Raw genomic sequence first — 17,442 nt, 5'->3', positions numbered from 1 at the left:
CAACTGAAGTTAAAAACATTTTATATACCTGACTTGTGTCATATCAAAACTCCAATGTGAATGGTAACAAGTGGTCAGCTGGGTCCCAGATTAAATACATAGCAAAGTGGGAAGCACAGCTCAGTTTCTTTTGGTGTTTTTCTTCTGTTTTCTTGCATTAGTGCAATATGGGGGTGCAGCCCTCCTTATACTGAGACTGGGCAATCAATTTGCTTCCCACTTTGCTGTGTATTTAATCTGGGACCCAGCTGACCACTTGCCACCATTCACATTGGAGTTTTGATAGACCCAAGTCAGGTATAGAAAATGTTTTTAGCTTCAGTTGGTTAGGGACTGTCCCAGATGGGTACACCGTGACGAGGTGGGACGGCTTCTTACCTTTTTGCAAAAATATATATACTAAGAACCCTGTTATTGAGCACTTGCATTTTATTTATTTATAGTCATGGTATTTTTCATACAATTTTTCTCTTTGTTTTTTTTCTAGTCTTGAGGCTACCATTCACATGCTTGTAATGTTGCATGTTTACTGAACATTTGTTACAGTTTCAGTTCAGTTTCTTTTGGTGTTTTTTGTGGTGGGATTGGCAACACAGTTTGTTTTTTGTTTTTGTTTTTTTATGTAGTTTTTGATAAATTTGCCCCTTGGTTTTTTATTGTCTGTCTCTTCATCGGTTATAATCGTTAATTACATATTTACGCAGATGTCGATTCACAGCAGTTGAGAAACCTCTGGGTACAATCTGTTAATGTCATCATGGGTATAAGATAAATTTGCACTAAGATTTTTATTTTTTACATGTCATTAAAGGGCATGTCATGGCACCAAGACGATGACTACTGACATGATTGAAGAGGTTTATGGTGAGAAGAGAGAGTGGAAGCATTTCAAAACAATCAATGGGACATATGCACGATCAGGTAAGGCATGATCCCTTAAGGAATATTACCCATCAGGATAACTTGGATACCCCGCAGGGGGTTCTCCCACTCAGGACACCCTCTCTGCCCTCCTGTTTGACCAACACTTCTACTTTCTATTACTTGATGCAACAATTTAAATGGGCACTATGTAAAACCACATTTTACTGGCCATTCGTCTCATTTTTCTTTTTAAGACAACACATTAAACCTCTAAGGGGCTGATTCATCGTACAAAAATGCTATATGTTATACTCATTTTCATATTGCTAAATGGTTAAAATTTTAAGTTTGCAATTTACCTCTTATAACAGAGAGTTCTTAATTCTGTACTTTATCGCAGGTTGCCTAGGTTACTGGCCACCTCAGCAGTGTCACAAGAGGTGGCCAGTTTCCTAGGCAATGGGTGCAGCGATTTAAAAAAGTAGCCTGCAAGCACTGCTGTGGAGCTGGCGGACCATCGTTAAACCTCCTATGCTCCTACAATGCTACAGAGGCAAATTTGCCTTTGCGTACAGCATGGGAGAATGCACAGTTCAGACAAACATTGATTGACTGCAGCACTGTTGATGTGAGCTCAATGCTGCATCAAGTAGCAGGGTAAATAATACTCCATTTCTTATTTTCACCTGATGAGAGATCATGAAGTATTACAAACCTTTCCTAGAAATCCCCCTTACTAATAATATGATTTTAATTTTGGTGCAGTTTATGTATGTAACAGTAGAGGGTGCTATATCCATCTGTTTTCCAGCATTTGTCACTCAGGGAAGCGCTGGGCTGTGCAGCTACTGTATGTCAGTACTTTTCAGGATATCACATGGAACAGCTTTAGAGCATTTCTTTTCTTAGGAGCTTGCAGCATGAGTGGTGTAATTGTTTTCATGTGATTATGTTATTCTACATTATTAAATTATGCTTACCAGATAAAACTATACCATGTTTTCCCATGACACTGATTGTTGTATTTAATTGCTATGAATTTATATTTCCCCGTCTACTATTATTTCCTATTTATAACTGAATGGTTTCGGGTTTTGAAATAAAATACATTAGTGAACTCGGGTAAAATCATTCAAGTATGAATTAAGAATGGTTTTAAATAATCATATTGTCCAAGAGAAAAAGTTACTGTCCCCTATACCTAAAAGGGCCCCCCACTTACATAAATCAAGGGTGTCAGGTTTGGGTTCAACAAGTGCTCAGCTACATTACAGTGGGGATGAATGATGAGCCTGTCTATATAGAATCCAGTGATATAAAAACTGTTGCCACATCCTTGCTATAAACGAGTAGCAGTCTTTCATATCTTTCCATTCAGGACTGATTTTGTCCATAGACATTAGTAGGATTTTTGCATAATCTTCTAATTTTAGTTACTGCCATAACACACTCTTGGTACAAGGCAAAGTGAAATGTTACATTTTTGTAAATAATAATAATAATAATGTAAGTTTGTCTGAACAAGCCAATTATATATGACCACCAAACATTCTCTTTCAGTCACCTTGACCCTCCATGTTCCAGGTGACTGATGCTCAACATATGGCTTTTGTATGTTTGATGTGCATCTCTAAGGGGAAGGTAGACGTAATCTGGCTTCTGCAGGATAATGAGCAGGCATATTACTGCTTCACGCTAATGGCCCCCACACAGATTAGACTAATGTCAGCTGAACTAATCAATATCGATGGGTTTGCCCGACAATCTAAAGGCCCCTTTACACACTGCAACATCGCTAACGACATCGCTGTAACGTCACCGGTTTTGTGACGTAATAGCGACCTCCCCAGCGACATTGCAGTGTGTGACACACATCAGTGACCTGGCTCCTGCTGTGAGGTTGCTGACCGCTACAAATCTTTCAGGACCATTTTTTGGTCCTTTGTTTCCCGCTGAGCAGCATGCATTGGTGTGTTTGATACCATTACAACGGCTTCGTTAGCGACTTCCCTTTCAAATAGCTGCTTTAACACGTCCCTAATGACCAGCTAGGTCGTTCTGCAGGTCCGCATCGCTGCTGCGTCGTTGGTAAGGTCTGCCTGTTTGACTGCTCATCAGCGACTCAAAAGAGCCTTTGTAGTGATCCCGGCCAGGCTGGGATCGCTGGTGGGATCGCTAGAAAGTCTCAGTGTGTAAAGGGGCCTTAATGTATATGGGGGTCTTCTGACTGGTCCCTGACAGATGATATCAGGGAAAGCTACCGACAGAGGAAGTTTATAGAGACCACAAGAACACTCAGTAGAGCAAGCAGGGCTTTTTATATATGTCTGTGATCCTTATATACTAAAAAGAGGATTTGTAAAGCTTATTGTATTTATTTTGCCGATTACAAGCAATAAAAAAAAAATGGAAAAAACAGTGCACACAAATGGCCAATTAAAGAAAAGTTATATATGCAACTAGCTAGTTTACAGGGAAAGATGACAGGATCTATTGTGAAACCTAAAAGAAGTAACAGAGTCGTTATCAACACTATAAAGACTATATGACGTAGGCTATAAAGACAAACCAGAAGCGCCACTTGCACATCACTGCTACTTAGTGTAAAGTAAGAGTCTGTTTGGCCGGGGTAGAGGACTTTGTCAGTGTCTAAAGGATAAAGTTTCTCTTTTAGGAGATGGCCAAGCTGCTCCCTTTGAAATCTCCCTACACCAGCTTGGCGATATCAGTAAAGGGAACCCGTCACCTGACTCATGCCTCCCAGACAGCGATCAGCATGAATCAGTGCCTGTTTGCATGATTTAAGCTGGTGTATTTCAGAGAAAATATACTTTAATGATCTGGCTGGGGACCATAGTCTGAGATGAGACTAGTGCTGTCCCCAGCTGACTCTTTCCAGCACCGCCCTAGGTGATTCACAGGTCTATAGCTATAGGAAGACCTGTCAATCACCTCTAGCAACACTGGTTGACGCCGGCTGGATATGAGCCCTCCAAAGTGTATCTGGTCTCCTTTGGTCTAGAATTATTTCTTATTTTTATTGTTATTTTATTTACGTTTTCACGCAGGTGAAAGCAATGTTAGAAAAACATGTATTATTACATATGATCTCTTTTATGTACCAAAAAAAATAAAAAAAATAAAATGTGTTTGTTTTCTTGTTACAGCAAAATACTACTTCTATGACAACTACTTTGACTTGCCAGGAGCTCTCCTGTGTGCTAAAATTGTTGATACTTTAGAAATGGTGAGTAACCATATATCACTGAAATATTTATTATATTTGTGACTAACAGCAATGAAATTGCTTGATTTTTCTATTGATAGTTCTGCAGTAACATCACATAATATAGATGTTAAGGACAGAACTCCAACAAATGCACTACACAAGACTGACCCCCACATCCAAAAGGTGTGAATAGGTTCTAGCTGAAAACACATTTTAACTACAAAATACATATAGCTGCACTCTAGAATGCTAACAATGAACAAGGGAACTCTGGTACTCCATTACGGCTATAGGAATATTTGAAACAAGAGATATTTAGCTTATGTATTGGCCAATGCATGTGAGACCGGTACCCACGACAAGGTGATCTCTTGTATACTGGGACCCTAACTTAAATGCATCTACATGGGTTAAAAACCTACATGTCTGGGCATAAAGGATCCAGCTATAAAGGAGGATGGACACGCCAACAAAGCAGAATTAGTATGCCATTAATTAAAGGAGTTGCCTTGTGAAAACAAGTTATCATCCATCTTCAGAGTAGGTGATAACTTCTTACTGATCGGTGGGGGTCCGAATTCTGGGATCCGTACCAGTTGTCAGAACAGGAAATTTTAATGCCTGATAGGCCAGTTATAAAATGGATCGGCAGTGTATATACTTGACCACCACTTTATTAATTCTGTATAGGGTTGCCAGAGAAGGCCAGAGTGCAACGCTCGGCAGCCCCATAGGGATGACTTGTGCAGCGATCGAGCTTGTGCACAGCTGCTCCATTCTAACTGGAATTATAGTGCTGTCCGTTGTCAGTCGCTTGTATTTACTAGTTAACTTCTTTAACGTATCAATTTTGTTTTCATATTTATAAAAGGAAAATTAGTTTTCTGTTTCCTTTTCTCTTGTTGGGCTTATTGGTGTTACTAGAAAGTGATTAAATAATGGTTTTTGACTTTTGATGGGCCAATGTGATCCTCTGGGAAGGAAAAAGCAGGTGTCAAATTCTGAGTTCAGCATGTGACATTCGCATGATGCCGCTGAATAAACCTGGCTATTGCCAAGGAATTGCACTATGGGGGCAGCTGTGTTTTCCTGTTATAGTTGAAGGAAGTATATAACAGAAAAGCCTTGTGTATTTCTGTTTGATTGAACAATAGAAATTATTATCTATGAATAGATGGTACCTCGTAATGGATTTTGAATTGCTACCCCCACAGAAGAGATACAAAAATGATAATACATTATTGTATGCATAAATGGGACCGGATTTTACAAACTATGATGGCAGAAGCAAAACAAAGACTGACTGCATTCACATACACATACACAATGCATCAGCACACTGTGATTAATGAATATCACGAGTGATAGGGACCATCCATATTTAGGTACATATTGATGTGGTTAGATGGCTCTTTTGCTCTTTATTCAAAAAACACTAAATACCTTACTTTTTAACATTTGAACAATTGAAGCAATAGTGGAGGACATGTATTGTGTATTCATTGCTCGCAGCGTGCTGACGCACCGTGTATGTCAATGGTTCCAAACCTTTCTGACCTTAAGAGCCACATTCAGCTCTGAGAGAGGGTCTCAAGCCACATCCAGCTCCTAGCCCCATCACAGTAGTGACACCCAGAGCCCCTATTACTGGTAAGATGACAGTCAAATCTTTTCCACAGAAATAACACAGAAGCAGTATACTAAGAGCCAGGGGTTCCTACAAAACCATCGTTCAGATCTGCTTTTCTGTGTGCAGCTACTCACAAAAGTCACGATCTGGAGACGCGCTCTTCAAAGCTGTTTGCTAGAACTGGTGGTAATGATCCAAGCTTGTAGATGCCATAAGCCACACATCAATGGGTCCATGAGCTACATGTGAATCCCAAGCCACATATTGGAAATCCCTGGTTTATGTACGTATATGTCTGTATATTTCTCACCTGAACATTCATTTAAAGGGGTTATCCGGCTTATTTTTATTTTTTTAATTTCACTATTTGGCTACATATTGGCATGTACTGTAGATAGATAGCAACTACCTATCTGCCCTGCTGTCAGCCCCTCTCCCCAGGCTCAGAGCAGTCATGTGACTGCTTCTGCTGGGATCCTGCTGCTTCCTGTGATGATACGTCAACAGGGGCAGGATCTTGTTGACAGGCATCACAGCCAACATCGTGTTGCTTCCCTGCTGCCGACCAGGTACAGTGCGACGCAGCCCCCTCTCAGCCTCCCTTACACCCTCCCCACATTCCACACTCTCCCCTTGCTCCCTGTGCGCTGCTATCTGTGTGTGCACTGTCTTCTCCCCTGCGCTGTATGTGCCGGGGCCCTGGAGAAACAGGGGGGGCCACTCGCTGTCAGGGACACCATCAGCGCTATTTGCCTAACGGTATCCCCAGCCTTGTATGATGTATGGGGCCTGGGTAACTGTGTCCCCCTCCTGTGTGCTGTCTCTCTGCACTAAGTGGTGTAAGAGACCGCAGTGGGGAGAAGAGATAATGCGCGGGGGGAAAAATTACGGGGAGAGAAGATAGACTGCTGGGAGGAGAAAAGAGTGCACAAGGGGATTATATTATCTAACATTATACAACTCCAGGCGTGTATACATGTGTGTGCGGGTGAGTATATGTGTGTATGTGTGTGTGTGTGTATATATATATATATATATATATATATATAAAAACCTTTTTTCTTTATAACAATTTGGGTTTTTGCAACAGCTATTTCAGTTTCATATATCTAATAACTGATGGACTCAGTAATATTTCTGGATTGAAATGAGGTTTACTGTACTAACAGAAAATGTGCATTCTGCATTTAAACAAAATTTGACAGGTGCATAAGTATGGGCACCTCAACATAAAAGTGACATTAATATTTTGTTCATCCTCCTTTTGCAAAAATCACAGCCTCTAGTTGCTTCCTGTAGCTTTTAATGAGTTCCTGGATCCTGGATGAAGGTATTTTTGACCATTCCTGTTTACAAAACAATTCCAGTTCAGTTAAGTTTGATGGTCGCCGAGCATGGACAGCACGCTTCAAATCATCTCACAGATGTTCAATGATATTCAGGTCTGGGGACTGGGATGGCCATTCCAGAACATTGTAATAGTTCCTCTGCATGAATGCCTGAGTACATTTGGAGCGGTGTTTTGGATCATTGTCTTGCTGAAATATCCATCCCCTGCGTAACTTCAACTTCATCACTGATTTTTGCACATTATTGTCAAGAATCTGCTGATACTGAGTTAAATCCATGCGACCCTCAACTTTAACAAGATTCCCGATGCCGGCATTGGCCACACAGCCCCAAAGCATGATGGAACCTCCACCAAATTTTACTGTGGGTAGAGAGTGCTTTTCTTGGAATGCCGTGTTTTTTTGCCTCCATACATAACGCCTTTTTGTATGACTAAACAACTCAATCTTTGTTTCATCAGTCCACAGGACCTTCTTCCAAATTGTAACTGGCTTGTCCAAATGTGCTTTTGCATACCTCAGGCAACTCTGTTTGTGGCGTGCTTGCAGAAACTGCTTCTTTCGCATTACTCTCCCATACAGCTTTTCCTTGTGCAAAGTGTGCTGTATTGTTGACCGATGCACATTGACACCATCTGCAGCAAGATGATGTTGCAGGTCTTTGGAGGTGGTCTGTGGATTGTTCTTGACTGTTCTCACCATTCTTCTTCTCTGCATTTCTGATATTTTTCACTTCTGGGCTTAACAAAAACTGTACCTGTGTTCTTCCATTTCCTTACTATGTTCCTCACAGTGGAAACTGACAGTTTAAATCTCTGAGACAACTTTTTGTATCCTTCCCCTGAACAACTATGTTGAATAATCTTTGTTTTCAGATCATTTGAGAGTTGTTTTGAGGAGCCCATGATGCCACTCTTCATAGGAGATTCAAATAGGAGAACAACTTGCAAGTGGCCACCTTAAATACCTTTTCTCATGATTTTATACACCTGCCTATGAAGTTCAAAGCTCAATGAGGTTACAAAACAAATTTAGTGCTTTAGTAAGTCAGTAAAAAGTAATTAGGAGTGTTCAAATCAAGAAATTTATAAGGGTGCCCATACTTATGCACCTGTCAAATTTTGTTTAAATGCAGATTGCACATTTTCTGTTAGTACAATAAACCTCATTTCAATCCAGAAATATTACTGAGTCCATCATTTATTAGATATATGAAACTGAAATAGCTGTTGCAAAAACCCAAATTGTTATAAAGAAAAAAGGTTAACATTAATAGGGGTGCCCAAACTTATATGACTGTATATACAGTATATAGATATATATGTATAAAATGTCTGTATGTATATATGTGTGTGTGTGTGTATATATGTATATATATCTACTATAGACTCACATTAGGTGCTATATATATTTTCATTATACAGTGTTAATTAATCCATAAGGTGCTGGGGGAGATTACTGACAGGTAGTGATGGGCGGACCCGGACTGTAAAAGTCCGGATCCATGTGGTTTCAAAGTTGCCCGGATGCCGGGCCTGAGATTCCAGGTTTTTGATCTGGATCCGGCACTTGAGAAATTAAAAAAAAAAATAATAAAGGAAAAATAAAGAAAATAAAAATGAAGCGAGCACTTCATACTTACCAAGCCTCTGTCGCAGCTGTAAACTGCTCCCGCTCAGCTATACGCTGCTCCTACAGCCTCCTTGTGCCGCTCATAATTGCTCATCGCATATGAACTGCTTTTCCTGCTTTCGCTGCCCACTGGCCAGCCTGTGATTGGTTGCAGTCACACGCGCCCCCAGCCTGTGTAACAGCGTCTACCTGTTACAAGTCATCGCTCATTGCGGCTCTCTCTATGGAGTTCGCAGCGAGCAGTCATGCTCTATGGCTGCTCACTGTGACAGAGATGTAGCAGAACTCGAATCGCCGTGAGACCTCTTGTGGATTATGTTGGACCTGCAGGGGTATTTAGGGGGTTAAAAAAGTGGTGAAGGAGGTTTTTTTTTGTATTTTATTCCAAATTAAAGGATTTTTTCGGTGTCTGTCTATTTACTTTAACTTACAGATTAGTGAATGGGGTATCTCATAGACGCCTGTGCCATCACTAATCTAGGACTTAGTAGCCGCTGTGGGCTGTTGTTATCCCCTCATTACCCCGATTGATAGCGCACCAGGGCAACGGGAAGAACTGGGTAAAGTGCCAGGCTTGTCGCATGTAATGGATGCAACAATGTTGGCTGGCTGCAAGTTGCAATTTTTTTTATTTATTTATTATTACTCTATAGGTAGAGTCACACTGATGTATGACTCGCACGAGTGCAGTGAGAAAATCTCGCATTGCACTCGGCTCCATGTAAGACAATGCTGCAGCTCACATCTGTGAGTTTTTTCCTCAGCCCTAATCGGAGTGAGGAAAAAAATCGCAGCATGCTGCGATTGTCTGCTAGAGCGATGTCACTCACACCCTTACAAGTCTATGGGTGCGAAAAAAAACATCAGACTGCACTCGGATGACATCGAAGTGCAGTGCGATATATGCACACGCTGACAATGGAGGAGATGGGGGGATTAATCCCTCCCTCTCCATTGTCATCGGATCACAGGAATGGGTCACAGTCACATGACATTCGGACCATGCTCTTACATTGGATGCCATATGCTAGTGTGACCCCGGCCTACGATATAGACGTGCATAGAGCCTGTGAATGGAAGCAGCCAGCTGACACACTGCCACTTAGGGTGGGGGTGCAGCTGACTTCCACCAATCACAGGGACCGATGGGCAGGCAAAGCAGTGCATATTCAATGAAGCTGCTCCAGAAGTGAATGCGTGGCCTGGAAGCAGCTTGCCACCATGACTGAGGATTGGTAAGTACACCGCATGCACTCCTATCTCCTTATCTCTTCTGTGACGACATGGACTCTGTCAGTGCCTAGCATGGGTTAAGTTTCTTAAAATTCAGCCAGACATGATGATAGTTTGTTTATAAACAGGGGAGAAGCCCCTAATTGTTTCTATAAGACTCTTAGGAGTCTAGTGTTAAAGTTCTTGTTGACTCATGTAATTGCCTTGGCCAGTGAAGGTGAGATACCCAGACAAATCAATTATGTGAACCTCCCATTGTATCACTATGTGTATTGCTAGATGCAATGTAACTTAGCTATCCCTCCCTCGTCTCTGCCAGAGAATATTACTACTAGGGATATTTTGTATACGGCTTGAAATCTAGCCAATGAGAGCCCAGTCTTATCCACCAATCGTGAAGACCCCAATTGTCTGAATGGAGAGCTCAGGGGTATAAGAAGAACTGTCCATTGCCCGGGGAAGCAGCTTGGGACAATCCAGTCACCTGACTTCAGGCTTTGCAGTCCTCAGCCAGCTTCCTAAATCTGGTGTTATTCCATTCTCGGTGGGTGCCCGCCAAAAGCGGGGTGCTGCTGGTTTGGAGTAAGTAGCCCTAAAAGCTCTGAGGTACAGACATTCTAATCCCTGGTGAGCCAGCGGAAGGGTGAGAAACTGTTGCCGGTTACATTTTGTGGTTTTGCTGGTTATGTGCCATATGCCATTAATTGTTTGGGGATCCAATAAAGTCTTAATATTGTGATTCCCTCACCCTGTGTTGTTTGTGTAGTGTTCCGCCCACGGTTAAGGAGGGAGGACATTCAGTTGGGATAAGCCCTGGGCCATGCTGTCTTTCTAAAGGCGGCCTGGCCAGCGGACGAGAGCAACCACTGACCCCCGTGTCTCCACACCTTCTACCAACATTTTTATTCTCCAGTTTCTGATCCACATAGACTTATATGGGAACTGGATTCCGGAAAAAAAAGATAACAGGGGATTGCTGGTCCCAGTTTTCTGCGAGTCCGCCCATCTCTATTGACAGACAATGAGTGTGCAGAGGGCAGGGCTGGACAGTTAGGCTGGGAGGTACCAGCTCTGACTGTGAGGTTTGGCAAAGCACTGGAAGACGTCATGTTTGGTTGAGCTGCAGCTAAGTAAAGTGGGTGCAGAGATAAAGTGATAAATCAAGAGGAACAAAAGTTAGAAATAAAAAAAAACAAAACAATGTTTTAAATGACAATACAGCACAGATTAGATTGAAAAAAAAAATGGATTTTGTGGATGGACAACATCTTTAATACTCGACGTGTGTGACCCTATATTTTTGTTTTTAACTGTTGTTAACCATCTCTGTACAGCCATAAGAAAAGAGTTTTCTGGTTAAAGAAAACCCTTGTTCCCAGACCTGGTGCTGAGTCTCCCCCCCCCCCCCCCACTGATCTCAGTGTTAAGTTGTTGTTTGCAGTCTTGACGTCACAGCAGCTGATAAATGAGCTCCGCTCAGCCCGAGTTGACAGCAAGAGCCGCGCTATACTCAGTTATTGCCTGCCATGCTGTCGACATGATGTCAGCGCTGTAGACAATAGCTGACACAGAGATCAGCAGTGGATCAGCAGTGGAGACTCAGTACTGGACCTAGGGAGAGTGAGTAAAGCCCTTTTTTTTTTTAGACAAATTACAGCCAAGTGACAGGGGTTTTCCTGAACTGTAAAACATCTTTACCGTGGCTTCTCAAGCAACTTTTTATCAATCAAGCAATAAGAAGCTATTTTACTAGGCATAGGTTATCTTGCTACCTTTTTCCTTGGGTTATTTTTTGCATCCAATTTGAAGCAGTACATATTGCTAAAGAAACCAGTCTTGGAATTGGTAAAATGTGAAATATCATCATTAGCTGGGTTTAAAGGGTGCTTTACACGCTGCGACATCGCTAACGATATATCGTCGGGGTCACGTCATTAGTGACGCACATCCGGCGCCGTTAGCGACACCGCAGTGTGTGACACCAATGAGCGACGATCAACGAGCGCAAAAATGTGAAAAATCGTTGCTCGTTGACACGTCGCTCCTTTCCATAATATCGTTGCTGATGCATGTATGATGTTGTTCGTCGTTCCTGCGGCAGCACACATTGCTATGTGTGACACCGCAGGAACGACGAACATCTCCTAACCTGCGTCCACCGGCAATGAGGAAGGAAGGAGGTGGGCGGCATGTTCCGGCCGCTCATCTCCGTCGTCCCTCCTCTGCTATTGGACGGCTGCCGTGTGACGTCGCTGTGACGCCGAACGAACCGCCCCCTTCGAAAGGAAGCGGATCGCCGGCCAGAGCGACGTCGCAGGGAAGGTAAGTCCGTGTGACGGGTGTTAGCGATGTTGTGCGCCACGGGAAGCGATTTGCCCGTGTCGCACAACCGACGGGGGCGGGTATGCTCGCTAACGATATCGGTACCGATATCACAGCGTGTAAAGTACCCTTTAGTTTTTTGGGCTAAGATTTTACTTTAATAGTTTATAAAATGCAGATTTGTATTGAGTTAATCATTAGTTTAAGTGCACTTGAAATAATTTTCACTTTTTTATCTACAGAACTGTCTCTCGTGCCATGGCTAGGAAGGGCTTCTGCAGCTGTATCATATTTCATATTATGCATATAGTTGTATCTTCATAGCAAAGCTAGAATGCGAAGAAGTAGGACCTGTGTAGGATCCACTCGTATGGGATGTGTGACCATTATAATGTCCCTTTTACCTAGGTGACCCCAGAGTGGCAATCTTGCTCATCTTGTTTCCTCTTTTCACCAACAATCAGAAAGGGTATTTTTGGGTAATTTATGTCTTGGATTTTTATAATGTTTATAATGAGATTACAAAAAAATTTCCATGTTTTTTTTTTTAAATATGCAGACTGATGGGCAAAAGAAGTATGATTTCTGGAAAGATGTTATTTCTGCAATAGAACACAACTACAAAACTACTGCTTTCAAAGGTAAGATATTCTTTGTGCTGTGAACAATCTGATCATAATACTGTAAAAGTTCCTAAAAACAGAAAATGTTACAAAATAAAAAAAAAAACAAACAACCATTCCTCACTTGTTAAGGGGGTTGTCTGATCTAAAATGACAAGTCTGCAGTTACTCTATATGTCTCTTTATGTCACTACTGACTTGTTACCCCTCGTATGGCGTGTACTGTGCACTATGAGTATTCACCAATGTCAGAGCTGGGAACAGCGGTCACTTGGCCATGTGTATATGATATGCACACTGTCTACCAGAATCCATCTAGAAGGCGATGGCTTTGCTTAATACATTTGCATTCAACAAGACCGTACCCATCTTGTCGAATTCTAGCCTGAAGTATGCTTTTTACTACTTTTATTCACATTTAGGCCGGTTTCAGATGTCCATGTTTAATCGGGTACAAGCCACATGCATGGTTATGGTCATACGTGTGTCATATGTGTGTCTGTGTCACACGTGTGTCACATACCGGAGAAAATACGTGTCTTTTAAATAAAAAGATTTTCTATATTCACCTATATCCAGCCCTGTTTTTTTCGGTTTTGCTGCCTTCCACTTCTGAACGCTGCTCATTATCTCTATTGATTATTCACTGCACTGAGGAGCTGAAAGCCAGAGCATCGTGGGTACAGCACCGCCGAGTACAGGTGAGTATTCATACAGCAAACCGTGTGTATGCTGTGACGTCCAGGAGGTCACCGGAGTTCCCAATGAATGCTGATGATATCCTGATGACACCCCCGCTACAGCGGGTGTTACGACGGTGACTTCACGGGTTCATCAAAGTTCATTGGGAACTCCAATGACCTCCTTAACATCACTGCACACACACTGCTTGCTGAATACTCACCTGTCCCTGTGATGGTGTCCCCGGCGATGCTGTACCCAATGCTGTCCCCACGATGTTCCGACTTCCAGCTCCTCAGTGCAGTGAATAATCAATGAATATAATAATAATAATAATAATAATAATAATCTTTATTTCTATAGCGCCAACATATTCCGTAGCGCTTTACAATTCAGGAGGATCATATACAAACAAGTAACAGTTATAGAAATACAATATTTAGAGGGGAAAAAAAAATACAACCCTGCTCGTGAGAGCTTACAATCTACAATGAGATGGGGGGAGAGGCAAGGTTCAAGTGCTTATTTACAATGACAATCCAACCATCTCACGGAAATGGGGCTGGATAATGGTTTCCTGGACCAGTGGGCCCGAGCCTTGAGATGCCTTTGGGTGCCATGGAGTTTGATGTGGAGCTATGTTGTGAGAGGTTGTAGAGGGACTATGTGAAACGAATCTGATTAGGGAGTGTGATAGGCCGCCCTAAAAAGATGCGTCTTTAGGGTGCGTCTGAAGCTGAGTAAGTTGTGATTTGTCCTAACTTCTTGGGGTAGAGCGTTCCAGAGGGTTGGTGCAGCTCGGAAGAAGTCTTGGATCCGGGAGTGGGAGGTTCGAATTAGTGTGGATGTTAGTCGAAAGTCGCTTGCAGAGCGTAGAGAACGGGTGGACTGATAGACAGAGAGGAGGGTGGAGATGTAGGGGGGTGCTGCACTGTGGAGAGCTTTGTGGGTGAGAACAAGCAGTTTGAATTGGATCCTATGATATATGGGCAGCCAGTGCAATGACTGGCACAGAGCAGAGGCATCCGAGTAGCGGTTAGCCAGATAGGTGACCCGGGCTGCTGCATTAAGGATTGACTGTAGAGGAGAGAGTCTAGTTAGGGGGAGACCAATTAATAGAGAGTTACAGTAGTCCAAGCGAGAGTGGATCAGGGCCACGGTGAGGGTTTTTGTCGTTTCCATTGTGAGAAAGGGGCGGATTCTAGAGATGTTCTTGAGGTGCAAGCGGCAGGTGCGGGCAAGAGATTGTATGTGGGAGGTGAAGGAAAGATCAGTGTCAAGTATAACCCCCAGGCAGCGGGCTTGTGGCCTAGGACTTATCGTTGTGCCACACACAGAGAGGGAGATGTCAGGTTGAGGAAAGTTGGAAGATGGAGGGAAAAGAAGAAGTTCAGTTTTGGAAAGGTTAAGTTTCAGATAGAGAGCAGACATGACATTGCAAACTGCAGTCAGGCAGTCACTGGTGTTCTGTAGTACAGCGGGGGTGAGCTCAGGGGAGGAGGTGTATAGCTGTGTGTCATCAGCATAAAGATGGTACTGAAAGCCAAATCTGCTGATGGTCTGACCAATTGGGGCAGTGTAGAGGGAGAAAAGAAGAGGGCCAAGGACTGAGCCTTGAGGGACCCCAACAGTGAGAGGAAGAGGAGAAGATGTGGAGCCAGCAAATGATACACTGAATGAGCGGCCAGAAAGATAGGAAGAGAACCAGGAAAGAACAGTGTCCTTTAGGCCGATAGAGTGGAGCATAGAGAGAAGGAGATGGTGGTCAACAGTGTCAAAGGCAGCAGAAAGGTCAAGAAGAATAAGCAGAGAGTGGTCACCGTTACGTTTTGCTGTCAATAGGTCATTGGTCACTTTGACAAGGGCAGTTTCTGTTGAGTGTAAAGGGCGGAAGCCAGACTGTAAAGGATCTAGAAGAGAGTGAGAGGAGAGGTAGCGGGTGAGGCGAGAGTAGACCAGGCGCTCCAAGAGTTTAGAGATGAAGGAGAGATTGGAGACTGGTCTGTAGTTGCTTGTGCAGGACGGATCAAGAGAAGGTTTTTTTAATAATGGAGTAATGATAGAGTGTTTGAGGGAGGAGGGGAAGATACCCGAAGAGAGAGAGAGATTGAAGATTTTAGTTAGGTGAGTGGCGACAACCGGAGAGAGGGACTGGAGTAGAGGTGTGGGGAAGGGATCAGTAGGGCAAGTTGTAGGACGAGAGGAGGATAGGAGCCTGGAGACTTCCTCCTCTGTGACTGGGTCAAATGTGGAAAGTGAGCTGGATGGAATATGGGGAGGGATGGGATTCACAGGGCTTGGTGGCTGGGAGCTGATCTCTTGGCGGATGTTTTCTATTTTCTCTGTGAAATACGAGGCCAGGTCATCAGCATGAAGGGCTGTGACAGGGGTCTGTACTTTGGGACTGAGGAGGGAGTGAAAGGTGTCAAAGAGTTTTTTTGGATTGTTGGCAAGTGAGGAAACAAGGTTGGTGAAGTAGGTCTGTTTGGCGAGGTGAAGGGAATAGTTATAGGTCCTTAACATGAACTTGTAGTGGATGAAGTTTTCTGGTGTGCGGGTTTTCCTCCATAGGCGTTCGGCGCTCCTGGAGCATCGCTGGAGAAATCGAGTTTGTGATGTGAGCCAGGGCTGTTTTACTCTGTGTTTGGTCTTTCTGAGGGTGAGGGGCGCTACTTGGTCTAGCGTAGTCCTGAGTGTGTCATTGTAGTGCTTTACAGCCAGATCAGGACAGGAAAGTGAGGATATAGGGGACAGTGATGTGTGTAAAGAGTCTGAAAGTGTCTGAGAATCGATGGCCTGTAGGTTTCTGAATGTGTGATTGGTGGGAGTGTGCTGGGGCGGACGAGGGTTTGTGAGCTTGAAGGAGAGGATGTTGTGGTCAGAGAGGGGAAGAGGTGAGTTGTCAAAGTGAGAGATTGAGCAGAGGCGGATAAAGACCAGGTCAAGGGTGTTACCATCTTCATGTGTCTCAGAGGATGAGAGCTGTGAGAGGCCAAGGGAGGTGGTGAGAGATAGAAGCTGGGATGCAGAAGGGGAGGAGGGGCTGTTCATGGGGATGTTAAAGTCTCCTAGGATCAGGGTTGGTAACTCTGAGGACATGAAGTGTGACAGCCAGGCTGAAAAGTGGTCAAGGAACTGGGTGGGTGAGCCTGGTGGACGGTATATGACAGCTACTCTGAGGGGAAGGGGATGGAAGAGCCTGATGGTGTGAACCTCAAAGGATGGGAATGAGAGTGATGGAGCTGGGGGGATGACCTGGAAGGTGCACTGTGGGGACAGGAGTAAGCCGACTCCACCACCATGTCTGTTTCCAGGTCTTGGTGAATGGGAAAAGTGTAAGCCACCATGAGAGATGGCAGCAGGGGAAGTAGTATCAGAATCCTGAATCCAGGTTTCAGTTAGGCCTAGTAAGTTAAGAGAGTTATTGAGAAAGAGGTTGTGGATGTAAGGAAGCTTGTTACATACGGACCGTGGATTCCATAGAGCACAATTAAAAGAGGGAAGCGAGGGTGTACAGGGAATGTTAATAATATTATCAGGGTTTCTATGGGAGGTGGGGGAGGGGGTAAAGTTAGCCTGGGGTGGACCGGGATTAGGAGAGATATCACCTGAAAGAAGTAGGAGTAGAAGGAGAAAGGTCAGATGGTTTTTGGACTTGTGGCATGGCTTTTTTTGGAAGTCCCTGGAGCTTGATTGAGTCAGATTATTAAGATAGGTGAAAAGAGCCTGGGAGCTGTACATAGGAGAGGGGAGGAGAGAGGGGCTGATGTGGATGAGTGGTGATGGAGGGGGGACAGGGCGGTGAAAGTGAACAGAAAAAGCACATAGGATGATAGAGAGTGAGATAATAGTTAAGGTTAAAACAGATGGCGTCAAAGA

At 43.5% G+C, this 17,442-nt stretch overlaps 1 protein-coding gene across 1 annotated transcript in view; it reads left to right on the top strand.

The window, feature by feature from the left end:
• Window positions 1-17,442, top strand: part of NT5DC1 (5'-nucleotidase domain containing 1) — a 422,920-nt gene that overhangs the window by 29,388 nt on the left and 376,090 nt on the right. The window contains exons 4-6 of the mRNA XM_075340036.1: window positions 812-921; window positions 4,032-4,111; window positions 12,819-12,900. Coding sequence (XP_075196151.1) covers window positions 812-921; window positions 4,032-4,111; window positions 12,819-12,900 — 272 coding nt within the window. The remainder of the gene's footprint in view (window positions 1-811; window positions 922-4,031; window positions 4,112-12,818; window positions 12,901-17,442) is intronic.

The sequence above is a fragment of the Anomaloglossus baeobatrachus genome, chromosome 3 (assembly GCF_048569485.1).
Source record: "Anomaloglossus baeobatrachus isolate aAnoBae1 chromosome 3, aAnoBae1.hap1, whole genome shotgun sequence".
NCBI lineage: Eukaryota > Metazoa > Chordata > Amphibia > Anura > Aromobatidae > Anomaloglossus > Anomaloglossus baeobatrachus.
Note: the sequence above shows the minus strand (reverse complement) of the source record. Positions and strands in the feature narration are given on the sequence as shown.